Source organism: Bemisia tabaci, chromosome 6, assembly GCF_918797505.1.
Source record: "Bemisia tabaci chromosome 6, PGI_BMITA_v3".
In the NCBI taxonomy this organism is placed as follows: Eukaryota; Metazoa; Arthropoda; class Insecta; order Hemiptera; family Aleyrodidae; genus Bemisia; species Bemisia tabaci.
Genome location: NC_092798.1, coordinates 46,349,528 through 46,375,559, shown reverse-complemented (window position 1 = coordinate 46,375,559; position 26,032 = coordinate 46,349,528). Strand labels below are relative to the sequence as shown.

The 26,032-nt window shown below is 41.8% G+C and overlaps 1 protein-coding gene across 11 annotated transcripts in view; it reads left to right on the top strand.

Moving 5' to 3' along the window:
• Positions 1 to 26,032, top strand: part of LOC140224856 (uncharacterized) — a 514,095-nt gene that overhangs the window by 45,588 nt on the left and 442,475 nt on the right. For 2 of the 11 annotated variants that reach the window (XM_072301700.1, XM_072301701.1), the window contains exon 1: positions 8,721 to 10,442. The exons of 6 other annotated variants lie outside the window; for them this stretch is intronic. In XM_072301700.1, coding sequence (XP_072157801.1) covers positions 10,278 to 10,442 — 165 coding nt within the window. In that variant the 5' untranslated portion in view covers positions 8,721 to 10,277. Of the gene's footprint in view, positions 1 to 8,716; positions 10,443 to 26,032 lie in introns of those variants that run through there. 3 more of the 11 variants (XM_072301690.1, XM_072301697.1, XM_072301698.1) reach the window with 3 other exon arrangements.

Genomic DNA, 26,032 nt, shown 5'->3' with positions numbered 1-26,032 from the left:
TCATGACATCAAAATCAAATTCCATAATTTTCACCCCCCGAGCCCCCATTTTGGCCGCCATCTTGATTTTGGGGGGTTAGACGCAAAATTGAGCTTGACAACATCGAAATTCTTTTTTTACGCATCGAAATGAAGAGATTAAGATATTTTCCACACTTGCTTCACTTACCGTTCCACGGGAAGCTTTTTTTGAACATAAGAACCCGAACAAATTCAGAAAAAATGACAATTAGCTGAAATTATTACCTTAAAAATGCCGGATGGTTCTCGAGGAGAAATGTATGTTCTGCGCGAAAATTTTGCAAAGTGGAAATGCAGGTACGCTCTTTCGTAAGGGCCACGACGCCAAGTAAGTACCTACATAAGTCCCTGGGCTTGGGTGCGAGGTGAAAGGGGACCGTTGAAGGAGGAGGCTGTCCCTCAGACGCGTTGATTAATTTGTAAGTATCTACTTAAACTTGATAGGATCGCTCGTCGTGACACGTGCTGTCCCCGCCGCCCCTCTCCCCCCCCCCGTCTGTCTTTGCACCCCCGCAGCGAGTAACCCATCCCCCGCCCCCAGGTTCGCATCTCTCTGATTTATTTCCGACCGGGGTCCTCAGGGCAAGGCGCGCACTTACTCATTTTACGTTTTTTCATGCGCAGTTTCCAATGTTTCATCGTCTTTCAACACATTTGAAGGTCCCGCGAAGTTAATTTAGTTGCATTTCAAAATGCAGTTAAACGGGTTCTCTGCCTTGTCCATTAAAGCATTCATAACTGCGTGAAGAAACTGATTGCATACCCGTCGTTTCCAAAATGAGCCGGAAATGCGGAATACTGTGATAAAAAATTAAAATTTACATTTTTTAAATGGGGGAATTCACAACTTTGTCGCGTAATATAGAAAAACTGAACATATTTCCAAAAACTGAATAGAGAGCGGGCTCATCTAGAGACAATCACCTGTAAATAAGCGCAAAAAATGTGATGATTGGCCCGGTAGAACGCTAGAACCAAGCGTTACCCGAAATGAAAATTTAGGAGGCTTGAGAGATTATAATACAGGCTGATTGTCAATTCCGCCGCGCTAAGGAAGAACGCCGTATGAACAGTCGAGAGTTGCCAAATTTACTTCGGTGAAATGTTTATTTTTGAGGAAAGTTGTGAATATTTTTCCTTTAAATTTTCAGAATCTTTCGGTGAAATTGCGAACAAAATTATCTGAGAAATTGAGAGGAAAATATTCATAAGTTTACCAGAAAATTTGCGTTTTATGAAAGTAAACTTGGCAACGCCTGAAGGTTCATACGGCGTTCTTCGTTAGCACGGCAGTGCAGTTCTCCCTCGCCGAGACGACATCCCTTGTTTTCACTCCGAGGTGAAATTCCAGATCACCACGTACACAATTGATAAGTGCAGCAGGGATGGAAGTTCCCGAACCCGCGGGAGCGTAAAAGCAGACACGGGCGACCCTCCTCTGTTTTGTTAGGGCTATTTTCTCAACTTACGAGCGTGTAACGTCCCGTCACCGCACAGTGGATCGAGTTAGTAGGAGAGGTCGGACAAAATTTGGAAACTACAAACGCTTACAACTCCGTTTATACAAAACTATGAGGTTCTAAATGTGGTACCATTGGTTTTTTCGTGAAATTTTCTTTTAGGAACACCCCTTAAAATTTAAAATGAGACGAAACAAACTTCAAAAATTGCAGTTTAAGTCCAAAATGTCATGTCCAACCTCTCCCAATGACTCGATCCACTGTGTTCCGTCGCGAAAAAACAAGGGGATTCTACTGGTCGTCGATCCGACCCGCTCCTCGCGGGGTAGGCCGCCCGCCGAACAGCATCGCTCGCGCCGCGCCGGGTAGACCGTCCGCCAGACCGCGCCGTTACGCAAGAGGGGAAACGGAAGGTAATTGTAATTAATAGTGGTGGTATGTGGCGAGGTCAATTTTAGAAAGGTCCGGACGGCGGGGGGGGGGGGGGGGGGGCACTTAAGCCGCGGCTTCAGCTCCTCCGCGCGGAACTTTGATCGGGGTCTAATTTCAGAAGCCCCGCAAGTCAAGTTTGTCAAATTCTTTGATAGGATCGAGTAAATACAGAGGGGTATCTTCCGTCCCTCGTCGTTGACTATACAGGGTCGTCGAACAGCAGGGTGGCATGAAACGTAAGAAAGAAATGAAAGATTGGAAATTTCAGTGAAATATTTCATGAAATTTCACGAGGCTGTGAAATATTTCACATTTTGCAGAGGCTAGAGTATGCAACCCGCACTCAAACAAACAAAAATAGAAGAAAGTCACAATTAAGCGCTCAGCCGATAGGCAGGCTTTTTGATTTCGACTTGCCTCTGAGTACTAGTATACTAGTGCTAATGCGTTTAAATGGTGCACCAGCTCATCGATGTGTAGGCTTTGGGGGGGGGGGGGTCCATTTTTAAAATAAATAAAGCTGTGAAAACTGTATTTCATGCTTTTAACGTAATGCGCAGGTAGTTTCGATCGTTTGTCCATAAGAAAATTTCTTAGCGGTAGAGTAATTCTTATCGAAATTGATCGTTGAACTCAAATGAAGCCTAAAAAAATCGCGCCTGATGAGCTCAACGGTGAGCTCATTTTTGGGAAACAAAAATACGCGTTTACGGTTTCCTGGGTAACCTTTGTTTGATATCAGCTGATGTTTTATTTCCATTTCCCAGCCAAGTCGACGGAGTTTATACTTCCTTTCTCCACTAAATACATTTACTAACACCTGAGCGCTTTTCTAATACGACAGTATTAGAACTTTCCCGCTTGTTTTTACATCTTACATGACATGAAAAAGAACCGGAATTTTTCAATATCTTTCATAAATTTCTGAACTTTCATGAAATATTTCCCGTGAAATTTCACGATTTTCTTTTTCATGTTTGGCCACCCTGTCGAAAAGTCCTGCCACCGCCCCTGTGACACCTCAGGTTTCTTGTCCTCATTGAGGGGGTACCTTTAAAATTTTGGCGGTTCCTGAAAGTCGTTTCCTTTGACCTAGGAGCATTCACAAAATTTCAAGTCTGACAATTCGTTCAAAAGTTACGGGGTGATGCCTAATGTTGGTGGTATAAAACTTTAAGATCACCCTGTATCTGCGCGTTTGTTTGCCATGTCTTATACGCGTCAGATGTTCGGAGGTCTAAACGGGCGGATAATCGTCCGATGGATGGGACCATATCGACTATGAGAATCTAGCGTTATTATCAGCGATTATTGATATCGATAGACAAAGCTACAGTCGTATAAGACAAAAGTGAAACGGAGCTATCCTAGTTGAGAAGGGTGGTTGAGTAAGTAATGGATTCATTATCTAATGGCAACCTGAGGTACACTCTATAACTACAGTTAGTCCATTATTTTCTTTCTTAGTCCATGAGAGCCACCCATTTCAATCGACAGGATCGCTTTATTTTCCCTTTGGTTTCTTTGTCTATCGCTTTCTCTAACAATTTCAATAATCTGCCCGTACTGTAATGTTTGCATGTTTTTATTTTTTTTTATTTTTTTTTTTTTTTTAAATTATTTATTTTTTTTATGTATGTCATTCAATACTTATGATTTTGTATTATTGTTCCAGGTGAGTTTTTCTCAATGACGTTATATTGCAACATTTTCATGGCCTCGTGTTCGTGAGTATTTTTTTTTATTTTTGACCACCCTGGTTGCATTCTTGATCTTACCAATTATTTATGATTTGGCATATCACCGGTGTAAGTGCAGGAACGCGTATCTCGTTCGCTATGTTTCAAACTGTGTACCTACACTGTTTTGCACCAAAAAAGAGAAAAACAATGATACTGCTCAATGTTTTTACAGAATCCTCTTCACGCCGAGCAGAAAAATCAGACGAGTCTTTGAGAAATGATGAAGAGTATTTTCTTTGTAAAAAATAAAGTATGACCGGAAGTCTGGATCATCGCAGAGGTCGAGAAACGCATTCCTACAGTTTCAAAATCGATAAAATCATCCGCACGATTTCGGAAAAATTGCGCCAGAAACATTTTGTGTTGTGAAGTAAACAGAAACACATCATCATTGAATCAATTGATCATTTAAAGATGCTGTTTCAAGTCATTGGCTGGGAATCTCGGACTCATTATGAGTAGATGGAGGCTTTGATGCAGTCAAAATCTACTTGATCGGTAGGGCCCCTGTGCGGGAAAGGAAGGGGTTTTGATTGGCTTTTGGTTTGTCTGTATCGGACATAAAATCTTGGCCAGATGGTGAAGCCATCCCTCCCCTGATACCATGCGATGAGGAGTTGGTCGCGCGAATTCGGCACTATGATTCGTATTTCCTCCGACAAAAGGTCGTATCTCTATTTCTACATGAGCCCCGGAAAGCATAGAGTTTTGCGATAAATCGATTGCTGTGCCATTTAAATCTATGTGAAAGGATCTCGATAAACAGGGTGTTCACAACGGACGCCTTAATAATCGATCCTTTACCACAGCTTCAAATGGGGAAATATCGATAATCGATTATTCACGCCTCGCCACTGCCAATTGCCACTCAGCCCTGTCACTGGAGAGGACAGACATGCCCTAATTTTCGATTTTGACTTTCCTTTAAAATTTGCCCAACACTAGCTGACTGATTCAGCCAGGAAGAAAGATACATCATATTTGTAAAAAAAAAGGACAAGTTATGTAAAAGTGATAGCTGCTCAAAAATTGACAGTATTTCAAAAATGACCGTAGTGGATTTACACGGAAATTTTTATTGCTTCATCTTAGAGTTCATATAGAGCATGATTTTGCAGTATTTTTTATACTTATTTTCTGAAATGGGAAATAGTTTAAACTTAGATTTGAAAGTGAGAAAGTGCATCGCTAAGTGACGTTATCTGGCAAGTATCTCCCTTTTGAAAGCTTGTAGCAGATCAGATAATTTTGTCATAATCTCCTCCAATAATTTTTCCAGAAAATCCAGAATAAAGTTCATAACCCAACATATTCCACGTATTTCTAAAATTTTACGAAATATTTCACGATTTTACTGTTTCATGAAACACTGTCACTCAGACTCAGTCGAGCGGCTCTCCCTTGCGGCTGACTTCGCGCGCCCAATCTCGCGTCTCGCGTTGTTTGTGAAACCTTGGCTTAGGGTCGAGGAGTTCCAGTAAGAGACCTGTCGAAAGTTTATTGCCACAACAGCACGAAGACAACCAGTGGAATGAGGTGCTCTGAGCAGAGCTGCCTCTTTTACCAAAATCTGGGCAAGTGGACGGTTGAAGTTGAGCTCTGAATTAAAATAAAACGCATGTTCACGGAGGCTCATGAAAGAAAATACACATTTTGACTGTTATATCCAAACCATACACGGTGTATTTGATAATCATACAAATCCTCTAAAATTGCGAGTCTTGATACTTTTTTAAAGTTCTGGTCTTGAGGCTTCATTACGTCCTTAAAAGCCAAAATCAGACGATTTTATTGAACGATTGATTGATTTAATTCATGAGAATCCCAAATACTAATTTGCCTTAAGGCAAATCCATTAAGCCAAGGTGGACGCTAAGGTGGAGCTTCGAAAAAACACATGTGAATCATGTGGCCAACGAGCGCACGTAATTTCTGAACAAGCTTCTTTATTTTTCGGGTTAAAAGTACATTTTTTACTTAAACACAGTTGTTTCTCGCAAAGGCAACAGCGCATCCAACGTGACCGAACGACACCGCGCCTTTTATTTTAAGTCCGTGCGGAATTACCTTAAAGTCAGTTTTTTTGAGATGAAGAAACGTTCTTTTGACAAAGTTTTTTTTTTTTTTTTTTTTTTTTTTTTTTTTTTTTTTTTTTTTTTTTAACTTAAACTGAACGAAAACAAAACGACGCTATATTTTAACTAAAAGAAACTGATGTTGAGTTGCATCCGCGCGGATTTAATTTTTTCAAAAAATCAAACAAATTTTATGGACAAGAAACGGTGCTTTTAGTCAAAATAATATCTCGAAAATTTTTTTTTTTCGGTATTCAAGAAAATTCGAAAAACGTTTATGAAAAACCAGACTTTCGAATACCGGCGCGTTTCCAATACCATCGGGAGCCACATCTAGCAACATGGAGGGACGAAGTTATTAAAAAGGATGAAAAGAGTGATTTCGCCGGGGCTATTTCCCAGCTATTTTCTGAAGATCACTCCCCCCAGCACCCCCCCCCCCCCCAATCGTCGTGCCTGTGAGTCTCCGCGGGGTCTGGTAGTGATTTGCGCGAAATTCCTCTCGTCTTCCGTCCATTAGCTCCAAATAATCAAGGCTCCTCCCCGTGGGTTGTCGGGTCTCTGCACCGGGAGGTGGAGGAAAGGGACCCTTTTAGGAGCCGATGATGGGTTTTGGCATCGAGGTTCACGGTTCTTCTTCTCGTCTTGTTCACAACACTCCCGCGCTACAAATCAACGCCTCTAAATCAAAAGTGTTCTCTTAACCAAGCTCCCGTGATTGTGACTCGCCTCCGATGTTCCTATTATCATGTTGCCACGGCGTCTGGGACGCTGATGAATCTGAAAAAGTACTATAAGGATTAAATGTACGGATTTAGTCGGAACAAGCTTCATGTTGCCACGGCGTCTGGGACGCTGATGAATCTGAAAAAGTACTATGAGGATTAAATGTACGGATTTAGTCGGAACAAGCTTAAGTGAATTTCAAGTTGCTTAATTTATCTCACTTTTTTCCCCTTTTATTTTATTTTTCTCTTAAACAGAGAATTACACTACTCAGCACATTTAAATCATACAGCATTTAGGCTCAGACGGCTATTAGAGCGGTGGGTTTGAGAAATTAGAAGCTCTTCTCCCTATATTTTTGATAGGAAAAGTCGCGAGAAAGCTACTGATAAAAGATAACGCCTTGATACAACTATTCGTGTGCGACGACCATGCGTGTTGCATATGCTCGAAATGAAGGCGCACTGACATTCACAGTGTTCACAGCAATGCGCACCGCTCCGACTGCGGCACTGGTTCTATCCACGCCAGCTCCAGTTTTATTTTTGAAACAAAGTAGGTTTGAGTTTCTCAATGAGTTACATGCTTTTAATATAAATTGGCACCCTCGATGTTTTGCGTCACGCACTCAATGTACTGTCAAACCTCCTCCCTCCTACTTGTCTCTGCGAGCTGAGACGTCAATATTCTTTTGAACGCAACGTAATATAGGCAGGCGGCTTACGCCCCTTTTGAGAAGAGTATATACTTAGAATTTTCACGATATTATCTCTTAATAGATAGTATGCACATTGTTTTGAGTGAAATGGAAGGAAAAATGATCCGCAAGCATGTGCTGCGAAAAAAGGCGTTATCCAGCAAAAGCAGGCTTCGATCCTCCGGTTATATTTGCGACTCATTTCGTACTAGAGATAGGATATTGTAGGCAAGATAGGATTTTTTTTTTTTTTTTTTTTTTTTTGAATTTTCGAAAAATAGTTCAATGCGTTTTCAGATACCGATCCTCATCCATTCCAATTTCTCAGTGCACTACATTTTTATAAAATTTTACTAATTTTTAACTCTTTTTTATTACGAAGAACAAGTGCGCGTAGTCAGACTACAGTTGTTTTCTGATTGGACGTAACTAGCGTTGCGCCAAAAAACACATCTCCAGAGAGGAAAATTGTACTCTTACGAGTTTTTTCCTTCTATACTGAGTATGCGTTTCGTATGCTGTGCAGTGACGTCATCGTGGCTAGCATCACCACCTTGTGTATTTTTTATCGGTTCCTTTTTGGAATATTTTTTGTTTTCCATTATCTGCGTTTTTACCTATCTATACCTAAATTGGACTACATTTTGCAATTTGGAACTATACATTCTAGCCCGGTTTAAAAACAACGTGCACTGGAAAAAAAAACACATTGGATCTAGAGTCCAGTCTCTTAAAAACATCGACAAGAAAAAATACTCTTGATTCCATCGGATTTTTGCTTGAATCAAGAACCAAGCCTCTTAATTTGAGCGGATTTCCTTCTGAATTAAGCTTAAATCTGATTGAATCAAGAGTATTTTTCCTTGTCAATGTTTTCAAAAGTCTGGACTCTAGATCCAATGTGTTTTTTTTTGTTTTTTTTTTCTAGTGTATGTGCCATTCGTTTCCCTATGCACATAAGTGTTTTTCCAGAAGAGCCAGAATTTATAGTTCCAAATTGCAAAATGCAGTCCAATAATTCATGGACGGACCCCTCTTACATCTGGATCGCATTTTGCAATTAGGAACTATAATTTCTAGCTCATCCTTAAAAACAACTATGTTCATCGGGTACTACTGGTACATATGTCGTTTCTAAATTGAGCCAGAAATTATGGTTTCTAATTGCAAAATGCAGTCCATCTCATTTCCTCCCAAACGCAGTCTCGATTAATCGCACGGATCCGGTTCCCGTTCGGGGTGCATCGATCCCCCGTGACGTCACGCGGGCGACGACCTCCCCCGCCCCGCCCCCTGGGCGGTGACCGTGGACCGCGGATCCGCGACCTAGACCCCGCGGAGTCGCGGGTTCCGGCCGGCGCGGCGGCGTTTGGTTCCCGCTTTCCCCGCCGCGGAGCGCCACCCTCGCCGGCGCCCCGAAAACGCCGGCACGCGCCCCGCACTCGCGCCGCGACGCCGACACCGCAAGGACCGACGCGCCTCCGTCAGTCCGCATCCCTCGAGGATTTCGCGACTCGCCGACGTGATACCCGATATCTGTGCGATCCGATACGACCACCCCCCCCCCCCCCCCCGCCGGCGCCTCGGTTACACTTGACCTCGGGGCCGAATCGATTTCGTGCCTCTTTAACCCCGGTTTATTCGTCGGTGGTCGGTTTTTTATTTCAGCCCTCGGAGGTTTTTGAATTTATAATCATCATTATCGATTTATATTTTTCTTTTAAATTTCAATGAAAATCAGGGACTAATCGAGCTCGTAGAACAATTATTGACCCTTGGCAAATTTTTGTGGATAACTTTGTGAAAAATAAGTGTTTCCAAATTTCACAGGTTTTTGAAAATTTTTGCGAAAAAAATTAAATTTGTATCGTATTGTATAGGTCAAGAAGTAATCGAATCGTATATTTGTGTCAATGGTAAAATTCTAAAAATAAGCGGTGTTGCACCTTCTTAAATTGGAGGCGTATTCATAAAATTTTGCATCTTAATGCTTAAACTTGACAGGGATAATTGTAGAGCATAAAAAAATCGCTGAGTGCAATGAAATGTGACGAAGATGGAACACATAGCCCCACTGACGTGTTCTTAAACTTTTAGCCTTCAACGTGGATTTTGACCAGATTTCGTCGTGCGAATTTCTTTCTTATACCCGGTTACATTAATTCGATCAAATTTCTAAACATTTTGCGTTCTTGATTTTGAAGTTACTGCTGAATTTCGGTCGATATCTCAAAAGTTGAATATACCGAACGGAAAAGGAAAGATAAGGTGAAAGGAATCGGTTAGAATAGAGGATAATCTTCCATCCCAAGTGCGAAAGAAAATTGAGACAGGTGCATAATTTTCAAGTGACTGCTGACACATAAATCAGTGGGAAAATTGTGCTCACCAGGAGCTGTGAAAATCAACGTTTCTGTGGCCAGGCGGGCTCTGTGATACTCTGCAGGGATGACTCCGGAAATTCGTTCGCGTATCTTTCGATTTGAAGTTGGTTACCCGTGAAGGAAGAAAGTATCTGATTGTCAATATCATTGATTTTGAACCTTTTTATTTTTTATCATCGTAACATTTTTGGTCAAATTTCAATTGGTTTTTTAAACAATCATCTTAAACGGTGTTCATTTTGTCTTGTCAAAATAGGCTATTTCTAAAAGTATATAGCTTTAATTTTAAATAAATATACTAATCTTTTTTAACTTCATTGTACATATATTCTTCCCTCTTTTTCTAATTTGAGAAAAAGTTTTTTTAAATTTAAAAAAATTCGTTCAAAACTTAAGTAAACAAACTCTTAAAATCGGGCTCGAATTTGCTGGTTCTCTCTATGAGCATTAAGCTAGATTTCGTTAGATATTAACTCATTAAAAATTACTGCCACTTATAATTACATCCAAATAACTTCAAGGTGACCAACTTTACGCGAAATTTGTTTTGGTGAAAACGAGGAACAATCGTGTGAAAATTTCTGAAATTCAATAATTTTCTTGTAATTACAAACACAGTTTGATCATTTTCGGAAATTTCCAACTTTCGGTGTGAAGTGCGCTCTCGCGGAATCGCTTGGAATTCGCGCGAGAATTGTGTGAATTTTGTGTGAATTATCGTGGAGTGAAGTGATCGAAACATGTCTAACAGTGTGTGCAACTCCCCGGCCAGGAGTATCGGGAAGGGAGACTCGTATTCCGAGTCGGAGAACGAATCGGAATCAGTGGATTTGATAACCGAGGTTCCTGGGAGTCCTGATCAGACCATCGTCGACGGCTGGTTGAAGTTCCGCGATCACAAGAAAGTGAGTACTCTTGCATGGTGTTTCCTCCCAGCCAAGGGAGATTTTCAGCAGGCGTATTCTGCCGTGCTAAGAAAGAACGCCGTATGATCCTTCAGACGTTGCCAAATGTTCTCCGATAAGAACCGAACATACTAGGCAAATTCTGAATATTATTCTCCCAAATTTTCAGACAATTATGTGGGCAGTTTGATCTAAAATATCTGAAAATTTCGAGGGAAAATATACTTAAATTGCATCAAAAATACCGTCATTAATAGTTAAAAATCGCTGACGCCGCAAGTTCGAGTAATCGCGTCAAACACAGTGCGGCCGGCGCGGAACGCTTAGTGGCTCCTTACAAGACCGCAGGATACTTCATGCATTGCGCATACGGCACGGTGCAGCAGCCCGGCGCATAGTAGCGCCTTTCAAGTCTGCAGGATACTTCGTGCATTGCGCGCAGAGCACAGTGCGCGCTCGAGTCGTTGAAAAATCGTATTTCCTTGGTGTCTTAGTTCAAACCTACCCCACTGTATACCATTTTGGAACAGTGCACACTCCGAGCTGGGTAGTGCATTGGCGATATTCGAATGAGTATACATCGTTTTCACTAAGCACGGTGCGATCGAGGTATCAAGCAACTTGAAAAACCGAAAGTTATAAGGGAATTATTATATCCAGGTTGACAAGGATTTTTAGGGAATGTTTCATCCCTGCGGTACGAATTCCTGCAAAAAGTAATCAACAATTTGTTCATTTACATTTATTTCTAAATGAAGGTCAACCTCACTCTGTTCACCTCGATCCTCACATTAAAAACAGACGGCGACCCGCCGAGTTTTGCCCCATGAACGCTAGAGCTGCAAAATTAACAGTGTTGGTATGATATTTGGACGTGGCGATGCTAATTGGGAATGACAGTCCGACAAAATGAGCTGTTTGCTCCACGTTTATTGCGCTGAAATTTTAAACGCGTTAACTTGGTTGAAACGTTCGAGCGCAATAAACGCATAGCATGGCTCATTTTAAAGAGTTCTTTCTCTGAGGGAGCGTGTCAAATTTTCAGACGAGCTCTGGGCTACATAGAAATACTTGTGTTCTGGGGCTCATCTGAAAAATGGACTTGCTTCCTCTCAGTAATTTCTCATTTGTTTAACTGCGTGTTGATTGCACTGGCTCGGTCTTTTTGCCCTTTTTTAAAGGTAAATATGAGCTGCTCTCGACCCTCATAATGTCACGAGGAAAATTTTCATCTGAGCGTAATACTCAGAGATCAGGAGATCATTCACTTTTGAGCTACATTGACGATGAAAATAAAGTGTGCACACACGTCAAACATACCAACAAACGAACAGGGTATCGATTCTCTCACAAAAATTTAGTTCTGTCAAAATTGCAAGAACGAATAAATTGACGAATACTTCCGGTATCATCGAACGATAGTTTAAACTAAAAATAAAAAGAAGGAGATCTCTAACCATTATGTTACTATTTTTTTTTACTTTTTTATTTATGTTTACTGTTGATTACATAATTATTAAATAGTATAGAATATAGATTGGATAGTCTAAAAGCACTTAACAATACATGAGTAACATTCCCAGTATTATTTTGTTTGTGTCTAACAAAATTGTCTGAATTTCAAGGGAGGTTTTATAACTTTCACAAACAAAAAATCGTAGAGCTTTGTCAAGCATTGGTACAAGATTTTGTGTTGGTTATGAAAGTTTGAAACTTTTCTTTAAAATTCACACAATTGTGCAATGAGTTTTTAGCAATCAACAAAAGACCCACTGGAGTGTCATTCAAGTGTTGTTAAGTGTTCAATCTCATCCAACTATCTTTAATTTGGGTGACGCAAAGCACTCTCCTTACCCGAAAAAAAACTTTATTTTTTCGATGTGGATAAAGAGATGTAGAGTGACGCATTTTTCGAGAGACTTAAGATTGAAAACTTCCTGAAAATTATAAATGACCTTTCTGCCTTTTTGGTTTAAATGTATTACCCAGAGCGCATTTCAATAAAAAAACCCTTCTCCTAGATCAGATAGTGCGCACAAAACCGTCAACAAAAATCCTGAGTAAATCACACATCGCTGTTGGCTGCTCTGTTTCTCTGGTGAATCCAGATATCGCTTTCCTCATTCACGAGATCGTTAGAACACTTCCCATGATCACGTTCCGGTCACATTCGCCTTCAATTGATCGAATAGGCAAAAGCGGCTCCTACAAGCAGCCTTAGTGGCACGCCGAATGACAAACCTCTCAGCCCGCATCCAAAATTCGAAAATTCGTGCCGATTGGTCGCTGCGGTTTAACCCGAGCAAATTTGGATTCCAAGTCGCCGATCGGCGAAATTCAAGCCGACGCGAACCGCACCGAATTTAGCGGAACTTCCCCGGCTTATTTCAGAAACGACGCATCCAACATTGATTTTCCTTTGCATTCAGGTGCCTCTATGAACCCGTCCACGCACTTAGTTCCTTCCTGACAAACTCTGTTCGATTTGTTTGCTGGGGAGAATCGGAACATTCGAAAGGCAAAGGTGAGCGCCACCGTTTGTCGCGATTGGGGGGGGGGGGGGGGGTTGGAGGGACACGTTCACTAGACCGATTTAGACTTCACTCCTGAAAAAGAAACTATCTTTTTCGACTCATTTTAGAAACAACGTGCGTGACATTAATTTATCCTTGCGCATATGCGTTTTTATAGTCGAGCCTGGGAAGTTAATCCCTTTCCGCTGAGCGTAGACCGATTTGCGAGGAACCCGTATTTGTTTTTGCCCGGCAAGAAAGTTCGACAAAAAGCGTTTCCGGCGGCCCTGCCAAGTCTCATGAATGTCGGTAGCCCTGCCTGTCCACCATGTCACCAATTTCAAATGGTCGACTCAAGGTGAGAGCCCCTCTGCGTCGATACATTTCGATTGTTTTACATACATTCAAATGGACCAAGCCCCATGTTGCCAACTCGCGACAATGGACCACTAGACAAGGTACGAATTTCAGCATTCTGATACATGTTTCTTACCTAAAATTTTACGTAAAATACAACGCGCACAACAAAATTTACCGAAATCAACTCCTTCCAAAGATATTTAATGATTCTTGATGTGTGAATTCAAACCACGCGCTCATGAAAACTCAATGCTCTGCGTGATTCACATCGTGCGCTGAACGTTATCATGACAGTCTCTGCGATATAAAAATCTGGCAACCTCAATCTTGACGCTTTGGCTCAGCTGTAGCAAATTGCTTATAGTTTGAACAACATATGGTGGGAAATGAACATTACTCGATTGAGAAGCTTGTTGAAACCGTTGTAGTGCGCGATTTGACTCACGTAGAACTTTGAGTTTCTTATGAGCGGGCAGTTCAAATTCCTCGTAACCAATGTGAAATAAAAACGTTAATATCCTCGTTTGGAGTTGGTTTCATTAGTTTTCGTTGCGCGAATCGTGCTCTGCGTGAAGTTCTGGTTAAGAAACATGTTTCAGAATGCTTAGATTCGTACCTTGTCTAGTGGTCTATTGCGATTTCGCGGAAAATCGAATTTTTAGGCCGGTTCGGCAACAGTGTGGATAGCGTTCATGCTCATGGATTGCAGCGGCGGCTTCCCTTTCGCACCGTTCGCTCTTTTTTGGGGGGTCGCCGCTTCGGTCGGGGTGCTCCGTATCAGTAATGAACTTCCAAACTTTCGAGCCGGGACCGGAAGGCTCATTAAACTTAATCAAAACGGGGACGAGCATAAAACCTCGGACATGTTCCCTCGACTCCTAGATAAAACTTGGGATAAGGGATTTTGGGCTATTTTGAGCTGGATCCTCTAATTTGCCCTGCTCGATATATTATGATTATACTAGGGGGCTATTCTCTCAGGTCCGCCTCGACGGAAAAATGAAAAGATTTTCAACCCGACTCTCATTTGTCAAATCTTTCTCTAGCCTGGAGCGATTGGCTCAACAAGAATCGAATGCAAAAATTGGCATTTATTTCAAATTTCACACCAAACCTGAATCGAAACGGAACGAACGGAACAGAGCGCGTTTCGTAACTTCTGGATAGCCTGTAGCAAAGGAGCGTAGGAGCGTACTTTCTATTTACTCCTCCCCCCCCCCCCCTCTCCTAACAGACCAAGATTTATTATTTCCCGATTAGCCCAATTTCCGCTAAATTTGAAATTTCCGCCATTTTTAATGAGCGGGAATTCCAAATTTTGCCCTCCCTTCCGAATTTTCCTGATCTACTCTTATAGAAAAAAACTTGGGGTCTTATTACCAAAATCCTACTGGTATCGGTAAAAGTCCTTAAACGTACCTTAACCGCAATGTAAATCGTATACGACCTCCTAAGGAAAAAGGAAATAAAGGAATAATGAACTGGCAAAGGAACGATTTTGAATACGACGACCCTAAGTCCACGACAAGCGGCAAAGCGACGCTTAACGAATAATATGTGCAAAATGAAAAAAAATTCTTCGCCATATTTGTAATTTCAAGGTTAGATTTGCAATTTTTTCATACGTTACAGCGTCATTGACGCGCTCTACTACAAAATTGGAACCAACTAAAATCATAAGCTTGCGTATTTTATACTGTAAAATGCGACAAAGTCACTGACTCAATTTTGCCAAAATCGTCAGTTAAGTGGTATTGTTTGTTAGCCCTCGAATAGCGTCTTTATCACACGGGGCCACCTGGAACGCCGTGAAAAAAGGGCACAACGACGTAGGATCAATTCCCGCCTCGCTCCCCGGCGTTCGGAAGTGAAAGTGCGAGACAAACGCGCGAGTAGAACGCGCGAGTGGAGAGCGAGCGGAGGCGGCAAGAGAAAAATCTCCCGAGGGCGAAGTTTTCACGCACGGCGGCGCGACGCAACCCGCAACGCTCGGCGGCTCGGCGCGTAGTTTTCTATATTTATGAAGGGGCGATGAATTCCTGCCGGGCGCGGAGCATCAGGTCGGAATTGGGAGCTGCCGCGGAGGCAAATTGATAATGTTTATTCATGTGCGTCGCCAGTTCGGGAAACGGGGGGGCCCGGCGCCCTGGAAAAACGCCGGGAAAACAAATAATCCGCCGGGGGCCGGGGGGACGGGAAAATCGAGGGGGGAGGGCGTCTTGAAAAACCCACGAGCTTTTCGCAAAGTCAATTGATTCCCTTATGTGCTCATCCCTTGTTTTCGCTCCGGGTGCGCTCGCTCGTGCATCGCGCGCGACTGCAGCGGCGGGGGGGGGGTGAAAAAATGGGGGATGAGCCGGAGCAGGGAAAAAAAACGAGTAAACGCCTCTCTCCAGAAGTGGTGCGACGCGATCGAGCAATTTCCAACCCCTAAATTTGTTATGATTTCGCCCTTTTTTTTTCTCCAGCGCTGCGTGCGCGGAGGAAGAGAGTTCGGTCGTATGCTGCCGTGCTAAGGAAGAACGCCGTATGAACCTTCAAGAGTTGCCAAATTTCCCTTGAGAAAACATGTATTTTGACAACATTCATGCAGGATTTTCCTTGAAATTTTCAGATATTTTAGATTGAATTGCGTACAAAATTCTCTGAAAATTTTGGAAAATAATATCGGCAGTTTTCCCAGTAAATTAGGTTTTTATCAGAAGAAACTTGGCAACGTCTGAAGGCTCATACGGCGTTCTTCCTTAGCACGGCAGTATGAACCAGGGACGAATCGTCGTTTCTCTCACGAAAGAACGTAACTCTAATTCAACGGTGCCAAATTTCCCTGCGAAAACTGCACTTTAACCAGAAGAATTTTGGAAAGTTCCAATTGGAAATTCCTACTGATTTTTCCTTGGATCTCATGCAAGAATCGGACACATTTTCAACAAAAATTGTGCAGGTACATTCGTGTAAGAAATTTAATTGAGTCGATTTTGCAACCTCGGAATTGAGTTACGTTCCTTCGTCCTGAAAACGAAGAAAAAGACACACCATACGTTCAAATGAAGGGAGATATCAAATAATGAGAGTAATTTTTTGTTGAATCAACAGGAAATCTTATTAAATAGTCCGCCACGACAGGCATTTCCCCTTTGAAACATCGAGGAATCTTCGTATTTCCAACGGTATCATTCCAGCATTCCCAATACTTCCAAGAATCAACCTGTCTCTCCGAAGAGAGGTCCTTGGTTGATTCAACGTGAAGTTTTGCTGCTGCATGTTGTGCAGGAACATTTTTTCTCTGAGGATGGCCAAATAGGAGACTTTTCGCAGTATTTTTTCCAAAATATCACCCCCCTAGGAGCTAATGCTACATCGCTCATAATGTCTAAGGACCAGGGCATGATAGTTTCTTTGTAATCCAGATTTCGAGTGAAACATCATAAAAATTAGGATTCAAAGGATTTCAAAGTAGGTGCTGAATGTGCCTTAAAATTTACAAAACCCGCAAATTCATTTTCCTTTCTATTTTGTATTGTTTATACTTCATAGTCACAAATAAACTTAATCCCTTTCAAGTTTCAGAGATCATTTCCAAAGTGATACCGCTGACTCGAGATGGGCAAAAATTATTCATTTTATGATGCCACCATCAGGACTTTTTAAATCTCCCTTAATCGTAATGTAAACCAAATGGGGCCTCCATAGATTCTTAAAAATCGTTTCTCTTTTCTCTATCAGCAATGACGTCATTGTGCAAAAGAAACGCTAGCCGAAGCGTGCAATTTTTTAAGGAGAGCACCCATTCCGAAACCAACAAAAGGTTTATAGGAGCGAAAGTTACCTCGTCATGAGAAAATATGAAGGGTATAAAGGAGTAATAAATAGGGTAGGGCTAAATGCAGTGCAAGCCCATCATGCGCGGATGTGCGTGTTTGCTCCTTGCGGTGATATGGCAGAGGAATGCCGGTAAATTTCGCCCAACAAGGCTCGCATGTTAGCGGAATGTGCAGCCAAATTGCCAGACTGCATCGCGAATCGTCGTCGCTTTCGGTTTTCGAGTGTTCTACAGAAAAATGAACATATTCACGCAGGGGCAGTTCGAGGATCGATATTTAAGCGTGTTGTAGGTGATGGACTCTTGCAGTATTATGTCGTGGAATCCGAAGGAAATCGCTGATGCCTCTATCGATGCCAATCAGAGTATATAACGCCGACTTTTCTCAGGTTTGTATTTGAGGATACACGCCGCACAGTGGATAGAGGCCTTGGGAAATGTCAGACAAAATTTGGAAATTTTAAACGCTTATAACTCTGTTTATACAACAATTTAAGGTTCTGAAAGTGTTTTCGTTGGTTTCCTCGTAAAATTTTCTTCTAATAGGACCCCTTGAAATTTACAATGTGACGAAATAAACATTAAAAGCAGATTTAGTCAAAAATTTCATGTCCGACCTGTCTCATCGACTCGATCCATTGTGCGTCGCATCCCAACCAGGCGTGCAGGGTGATCACAAACTGGCGATCTGTATTTCGCAGGTGAATGGTGTACGCTTCGGTAGTACCCGCGCTGATATTTTGTTAAAATTACATCGACAGCTATTGTAAAATGTACTTTTGAAACATGTCGGACGTATTTCTTAACAATTTAATTGTTGAATCAGCAATCAATTTTTTTTCTGGGTAAAATGAAGTTCATTTTTCGCTGGAGTATACCTTAAGTTTTATAAGGTGTCTTGGTATTACTCGAATTATTGCGATGTTAATTTGATACTCCTTTTTTTTCATTGTGTAATGCCAAGCGGCAACCCTGCGCCAGAGCGTGATGATATACGAACTTTCGCACGGACCTGCATTGACTCGCGGACGGTGAAAAAAAATGCAGGAACCGGTCCATAATTCTAATGCGCGGCCCTCAAGCTCATACATTAAATTAAATCCATAAACAGCAGTTAAGTAAGTAAATATTTCGACCCATCAAAGAAACGCGAAATGCAGTCACCGACCGCGTTGCACACTGTAATTCACACCGAAGTTGCCGAGTGGCGAGGAAAATCGTGTTTTTGGACCTTTCATGATAAAGGATGTTCCATACATCCCTTTCCTACGTGACTGAACTTATTACCTCGTCTCTATGTCTTTTTATTTGCAACTTTAATTTGCAAACTTTGATTTTGAATTTTTATAGCACAAAGCCTCTGTTTGCTTTAGGAGTGACTCTTATGATTTTAACTTCTTAAATTAAGCATAACTTTCAAAACTTCTTCATCAAAATTTAATTTTTTAAAGTTTGTTTAGTCTTTAAAATCATTAGTTTCACTTCACTTAAAATATTAATACAATAAAAATAAAAATCGATACTCTGATACAAAACGTGAAAGGTTATCTTTACTTATAATGAATTCATATTTTTATTTTTATTTCAATTTTTGAAACATTTACACACCGAGACAAAAACACAGTCATTCGAAGGTTACCACGACAGTGATGTCACACGGGATTCCGCGGTATAGTAGAATCGTGGACTTTCGTAAGATTATTCATGAGCGTAGGAGCACATCCCTGATCACAGTAGCATTATTGTGGCACAGTAATATCACAGTGAACCCGCGGTAACATTACCGTGCTCATCATTACAATCATCAAAACCCACGGTTCTACTACCGCGGAATCCCGTGTGACATTACTATCGTGGTAACGATAGGACATCGGTGGTTTATTCTCCATGGCAGAATGAGTAATTATTACACACTGAAAAAAAAGTTCAGTAAATCCGAACTATTTAGGATGATATGGAACCAGGTTTTGTTCGGCACACACAACCGAATCATTGGGTCTGTTCAACCAAACTGTTCGGTTTGTCCAACCGAACTATAACAAATTCATATATTTCGGTTCAGCGGACCGAACTGTTTAGTCGAGCAGACCGAATAATTCGGTTTTGCGTGTACCAAACGAAACCTGGCTCCATATAGTTCGGTTTTACCGAACACTGGAAAAAAACACATTGGATCTAGAGTCCAGACTCTTAAAAACATCGACAAGAAAAAATACTCTTGATTCAATCAGATTTAAGCTTAAATCAAGAACCCAGCCTCTTAATTTGAGCGGATTTCCTTTTGATTTAATCTTAAATCTGATTGAATCAAGAGTATTTTTTCTTGCCAATGTTTTCAAGAGTCTGTTTTTTTTTTTTTTTCAGTGCAGAGTGAGATGTAGAAGCACCCTGTAATTCGCACACTTTTCCGCGGCAACCTGGCCTCGCGGATTCATTTGCATACTCCGAAGCCACCCCTCGCCCGGGTAAAATGAATTACAGCCCTGAATGGCGAGAAGGGGGCGGGGGTGGTCCGCGGAGGAAGGGGCAGCTTTTTGTTTCAGTGAAATGCGGGCCCGACTCGACGCGGCGAAGGCAACGGAATCTACATGGCATCGGAAATATATGCGCGGCAGTCCTTGGAAGGCGGGCCGGAGAAAGTGGGGGAGGGGTTAGGTAGGCAACCCCCAACACTCCGATAACCGCGTAACTTCCGCACGAATCAAATGCGTAACCGCGATTTTTGCACGGGGCAGCGGAGGATCGCCGAGGGGGTGGCCCGAGTTTAAAGGCCCGTCCGCGACGAATGGCAGAAAAAAAGGCAGAAAAGGCTATTAAAATCTCAACATTGAAGCAATTAAAGCTGTGTCGAGGATCCTCCTTACGCGGCTATTCAACCTCCCCCACCCCCACCCCCCGTCCGCCAGGCCTGGAGAAGATAGCTTTGGCTTTTGTTTGGGGGTCCCCGTGCCGCCGTTTGGCAGTTCCTGGAGGATGGGACCGTGTTTGAATGACCGCGGGTTTTATTCTGCGGTTTTGGGTCGGGGAGGGGGTGGGAAGAAAGTGCAGCTTTATGTTTCGATTTTCGAAGTACGAAACCACGTATCTCCATTGCGGTGTATCGATATTTCCGCTCCTTTTTCGTTTTTTGAATAGAAACAAGTAATATTTTGGAATGTTCACAGAATATTGTGCTGACCGAGAAAGTAAAGAGAGTTTTCAGAAAAGTACTTTGACTAGTTTTCCAAAGAAAATATTAATGTCGTTCTTTTGCCAAAGCGGGCCTGAGAGAGGGCGAAGCGTCCTCTGGGGGTTGGGCCGCGTAGCGGGCAGGGGGCACACCCCCTTGTATGCTAATATAATCGCAACTATTAATAACTCTCCTGAAAAACAGACATTTTTCGAGGAAATTTGGCAACTGCCGAATGTACATACGCCGTTCTTCTTTACCATGACAGTATCCGCGTAGACGATCGCGAATATTTTCAAGTCAACCCTTCTAGCCCTTTAATACGACGCAGGAATGACTGGCGTGTTGGGATGCATTCCTCAGATTTGCTCGATTGGAATCGCTTAGACGTCTTTAAAGCCACAGTGTCAAAGGTCAGGGTGACGTCACTGTCGGCGTATTTTATTACGGTTTCCGGTTCCGGTCGCGAGCGCGCGACGCTTTGAAGTGCTTGTCAGGATCCGAGGGGAGGGGGGGGGGGGGGGAGGTCGAGTCCCTGGAAGACGCATGCCGACCGAACGGTAATTAGTGTCGAACGCAGCTCGTTAGGGGCCCGAGAAATTCCTCCACCGGAGTGCTCTGTCGGATCGGGGGAAAATAGAGGAGGAACCGCGAAATAAATAAGTGAAACGAGAAATAAGTAAAGGATAAACGCGGCGTGTGAACGCGCGAGTTGTCAAGTCGAATGGCGGGGTCGGCGATTGATGAGATCTTTATACTGCCGCACTAAGGAAGAACGCCGTATGAGCCATCAGATATTGCCATATTTCCTTCAAGAAACACCGAGTTTACTGAGAAAATTGAGAATATTTTCCCTCAAATTGTTCAGTCAATTTCGTCCACGATTTGATCTAAAATATCTGAGAATTTCAAGGAAAAATATGCACAACTTTCCCCAAAAATACATGTTTTATTCGGGGAAATTTGGCAACTCTCGAATGTTCGTACGGCGTTTATCCTTAGCTCGGCAGTGTAGCAGCCCCGGAGACAGAGCATTACTCGGACTTCACTTCGTTGGGCTTCATTTTGCAATTAGGAACTGCAATTTCTGGCTTATCTATAAGAACACCTATATCCAGATGTCTGTTGTACGGAAAAACTGCGGATACACTGATAAAGCATAGTTTTCGGGAGGTCGGTACGAAGGTACGGAAAATGTAAGGATTTGCCGTGAAAAGGTACGAAAAATCGAGCTTTGAAAAAAAAAATTGAGATATTATTTTGACTTATTGTGTCGTTTTTTGTCGACAAAATTTGGTTTTTTTTAGTTAGATCCGTGCGGATTAATTTAAAGTCCTTCTAATCCGCGTGGATTTAACACAAAAAACAACAAATTTTGTCGACAAAAAACGACACATTAAGTCAAAATAATATCTCAGCAGAGACTCTGTATTAATCATAGGGAAACTGATAGTACATACGTTGTTTCTAAACTGAGCCCAAAATTGTAGTCCTAATTGCAAAATGTAGTCCACTTGCGCTTTTTACAGAACGGACCGAAAGGAAGAGGAAGATTTGGACCACATTTTGCAATTATAGGAACAACAATTCCTAGCTTATTATAGATACAACAAATTAGTTTCTTTATGTAGAAATGTTTTTTCAATGTATGAGCCAGCAATTGTAGTTCCGAATTGCTAAATGCAGTTCAATTAACCCTGATAGAGGTCGTTTCTTCGGCCTTTTAAGCTCCCAGAGAGTATTAAAAACTGTACTCCGTAACTTGCCCCTTAACGCAACTATTCGAGCATGCAGGATGTTTGAGGTATAACCAACCATTTGAAGGCGCATTTTCCGCTGTAGCGTTCTTTGCGTCGGGCCCGAAAGTTTCTCCATCACTGCTTCCGAAAAGCGTTCTCATGCGCCATTTCTGCGATGACCTCAAAATATTTGTCCCAACTGCTTTTGCTGTTAAGGCGAGTCTTCATCCTCTGCGCAATACATTGTGGTTACGATCGATATACTTATTTCGGATTATAACCTTTAGGCGGGCAAGGGTCGGTTTTATTCCCGACCACGGAAGCAAAGCTAGTGCGAAAATTGTGAAAATCCCTCGGATTTTTGGCTAAGTCCGGAATATCCATGGTAAAATAAGCGTTGATTAAGGCCCATCCTACCACGCAAGTCGACCGAAAACCCTGACGACTTGAAAGAAAAAGGCATACTTTTTTGTGAAAGCACTTTTTCGGCTCGCGCTAAATTATGGAAAGGAGGGGACTTTTTTGACTCCAGTAGGCAGGCACGTTAGAAAATTGGAATTTCAGGCCCCAGATTAATAATAAAATTGCATGATCGGGCTGAAAATCATCTTCAAAAATCTATAAATGAAGTAGAAAGTACTTTATCCATTTTGTAACCGACTCAGTGTATCGATGTCGATGGTTAATCGGAAGTATTACTTTCGACTTTGTTCCAATATTTGAGAAGGTATTTGGCATAAAAATTCCTTTCTTGATCCAGAGGCTGAAATTTCAATTCTCCTAAATTACCTGCCTAATGCTCTAACTTTGAAATACATCGATTTCGTATCGATGGTTGATTGGTAATATAATACTTACGACTTGGTTTCAAGATTTTAGAAGGTGATATTTGGCATGAACATTCCTTGAGTTTTTATCTAGAAACTGAGATTTCGCACTGAAAAAAAAAGTATCACAATCTCAACAACACTTTCAGCTGATTTTGACGCCAGCCATTAAAGTAGCTGCACTAGCTGGAAGTGTAAAGGCACCAGCCAGCGGTATAGTTAATCCAACCACACATATGCTGACTGTGAGGGCACCAGCTAGAGGTATGGTTGATTCAACCACACTTTCAACTGACTTAACGTACCCCTGCCTTGTGCAACTCCTCTAATATCTGGCACCAAAATCAATTAAGAGTAAAGTTGGGATTGTGATACTTTTTTTCCGTGCGATTTTTCCAAAATAATCCACGTATTCGTGAACTTCCGTCGAAATCCATCGACTGTGTCCAGGATGCATTGCACAAAAACTGAAGATCACTGGAAACAAGAACACATTGGATCTAGAGTCCAGACTCTTGAAAACATTGACAAGAAAAAATACTCTTGATTCAATCGGGTTTTTGCTTGAATCAAAACAAAATCCGCTTAAATTAAGAGACTTGGTTCTTGATTTAAGCTACATTCTGATTGAATCAAGAGTACTTTTTCTTGTCGATGTTCTTAAAAGTCTGGACTCCAGATCCGATGTGTTTTTTTTTTTCCAAAGATCCATCTGCGGGTCATCGGGTGATTTTTCGTGGAAGGTGAATGTGGCAAGATCCGGGAGCTGGCGTTGTCGGAGGGAGGTGTCCGGAGTGTTCCCTCGGGAGATAGACTCCTGTCGCTGGGCAAAAGAAATACGAGCTGGCTCTCGGCCAGGAGCCGCGTCCCATCCCCGTAGCCGCGCCCGCTTCGAGTCCTGCCGCACTGAAGTTTTGGCTCGCGGAGTCGCACCTGCACCCACTAGCGCCCCCCCCCCTCTCCGCCCGACCTTCAGTCGTCGGCCAATCCCAGCCCAGCAAAGCTTGTGCTTGGTCTAAAAGCCAGGCCTCCAATCAATCTATCGATACGCATGAAAGAAAGCCCTTGCTTTAAAACTTTGAGATGTGTAAAAAAAGTTCATGACAGCTCATGACAAAACATCAGATTTTAAGGAATACAACTGCGTGTAACCAAGGTTATCAATTTTTTTTTTCATGACATCTTTATCGTCTCGTTTGGAAAGATATAATCTAGTAAACTTAATTTCAATTTTTCTAAAAAAAAGTATACACTGGAAAAAAAAACGCATTGGATCTAGAGTCCAGACTTTTAAAAACATCGACAAGAAAAAATACTCTTGATTCAATCGGAGTTTTGCTTAAATCAAGAACCAAGCCTCTTAATTTAAGCGGATTTTGTTTTGATTCAAGCAAAAATCCGATTGAATCAAGAGTATTTTTTCTTGTCAATGTTTTCAAGAGTCTGGACTCTAGATTCAATGTGTTTTTTTTTCCAGTGTACATTGCGTTGCATTTTTCACGAGTTTTCTATCCTACTGTGGTCAGGCCTATCGGATTTTAGAAAATGTACCATTTTTGGTGTATTTTGGACTTATTAAACTTTAATAGGCAGATTGAACCTCTTTAATCCTACATTCTACAAACAAAACCGTGGTTAAGTCGACGAAAAGGCATGCAGTTTCACCAGAATTCGTTTCCTGCACGAAACAACGTAAATCCATTTCAAGGTTGCAACATTGTCTCTGACAATTCAATTATCTACGGGAATCAACCTGCATGATTTTCGTCGAAAATTAGTCTGATTTTTGTATGAGATTAAAAGGAAGATTAGTGGAATTGCCAGTCAGAAATTCTCAAAATTCGCCGAGTAAATTAGCATTTTGCGCGGAAAAATCTGGCAACATTGAAATGCAGTTACGTACTTTCGTGAGGAGAACGACGAATTAGGCCATCGCAATTCAAAGAAGCAAGATCTTTTTCATCCTCCTCCGCTAGCCACTGTCTGATAACTGCAGCTCCGTTTGAATTACGCGTTGAACCTCTTTCAAAGGTTCAACGGCTGCCCCGCTTCCTTTTCGCCAACGACAGAATGCATTTCATTACGAGTAAACGCTGATAAATAAGACAAGTTTGTTGTGCGGTATCTACGGACCTTTTGCGGACCAACGGCGGTTTTCTGGTTATAAATCCTCCTTATCGTGTAGAGATTCGTTGCTTACCCGGGTTTTTCTTTTTTGAGCTCGCCCACTCGGGAGAGCTCTTTGCGATCGATTTCTTTTAGCATTGGTAGTGTCCGTGGCGACAAATGGATGGTTCTCGTTGCCGTCGGAGGAACGGCCAAAATCCCATTGATTTCAAGGTCTAAAAGTTGAATTTTCGCGGGTTACAGTTTTCCTCCGTCGAACATTTCCGTTCCCTCATTCAACTGAGGATTAATTGTTCCTCGTTTGCTACACTAGAGAGCAGCACTTTCCGGTGGCCGAGCAGACTTGACTCACACCAACACGAATTTGTTTGTGTATGTGTTCACCTTTATGCTAAATTATTTATATGTATTATTTTCCGTTCACATTTTCAAAAACTGAAGTCCTATTTTTTTGCTGTTCCGTTGCGATAAAATTATCAGCTGACTGCTATCTCTATGCTATCTTATTAGAGAATCTTCCAGTTTCCTCGGTTACAGAGTGTAATGGAAAATCCTTCTTTTCCGATGAGACAGTGACATCCTGAATTTTTCTATTTCCGATAAAATGAAGAGACGCTCTACAAACCAGGTACTGCTTTTTGAACTCATTTATTTTCTTCCTATTTTTTACGAAGTACTATACTTACTTTCCAGATAAATCTTAATAATTTTGTGAAAGACGAAGAATAAATGTGATAGAATTTTACACATGATTGTCCGCAGGAAAAGAAGGTTTATAGTTTACAGATTCAAATTTACTTGTTATGTGAAAGACTCGTGTTGAGTTTTGTTGAAAAATTAGATTGTACAAGGTAATATGTACTCATATTAATGGGCTAGTTCAAAAGCGGATTCAGCAATTTGGCAACACTGCCTTCCTTCCATTTAAACCTGTGTTGAATAATCGATTCTTGGCGGAGCACCTGGCCCCTCCTGGAATCGATACATTTACATATGTTTAAATGAGGAAAGAACAATGTTGCCAAATTTTTG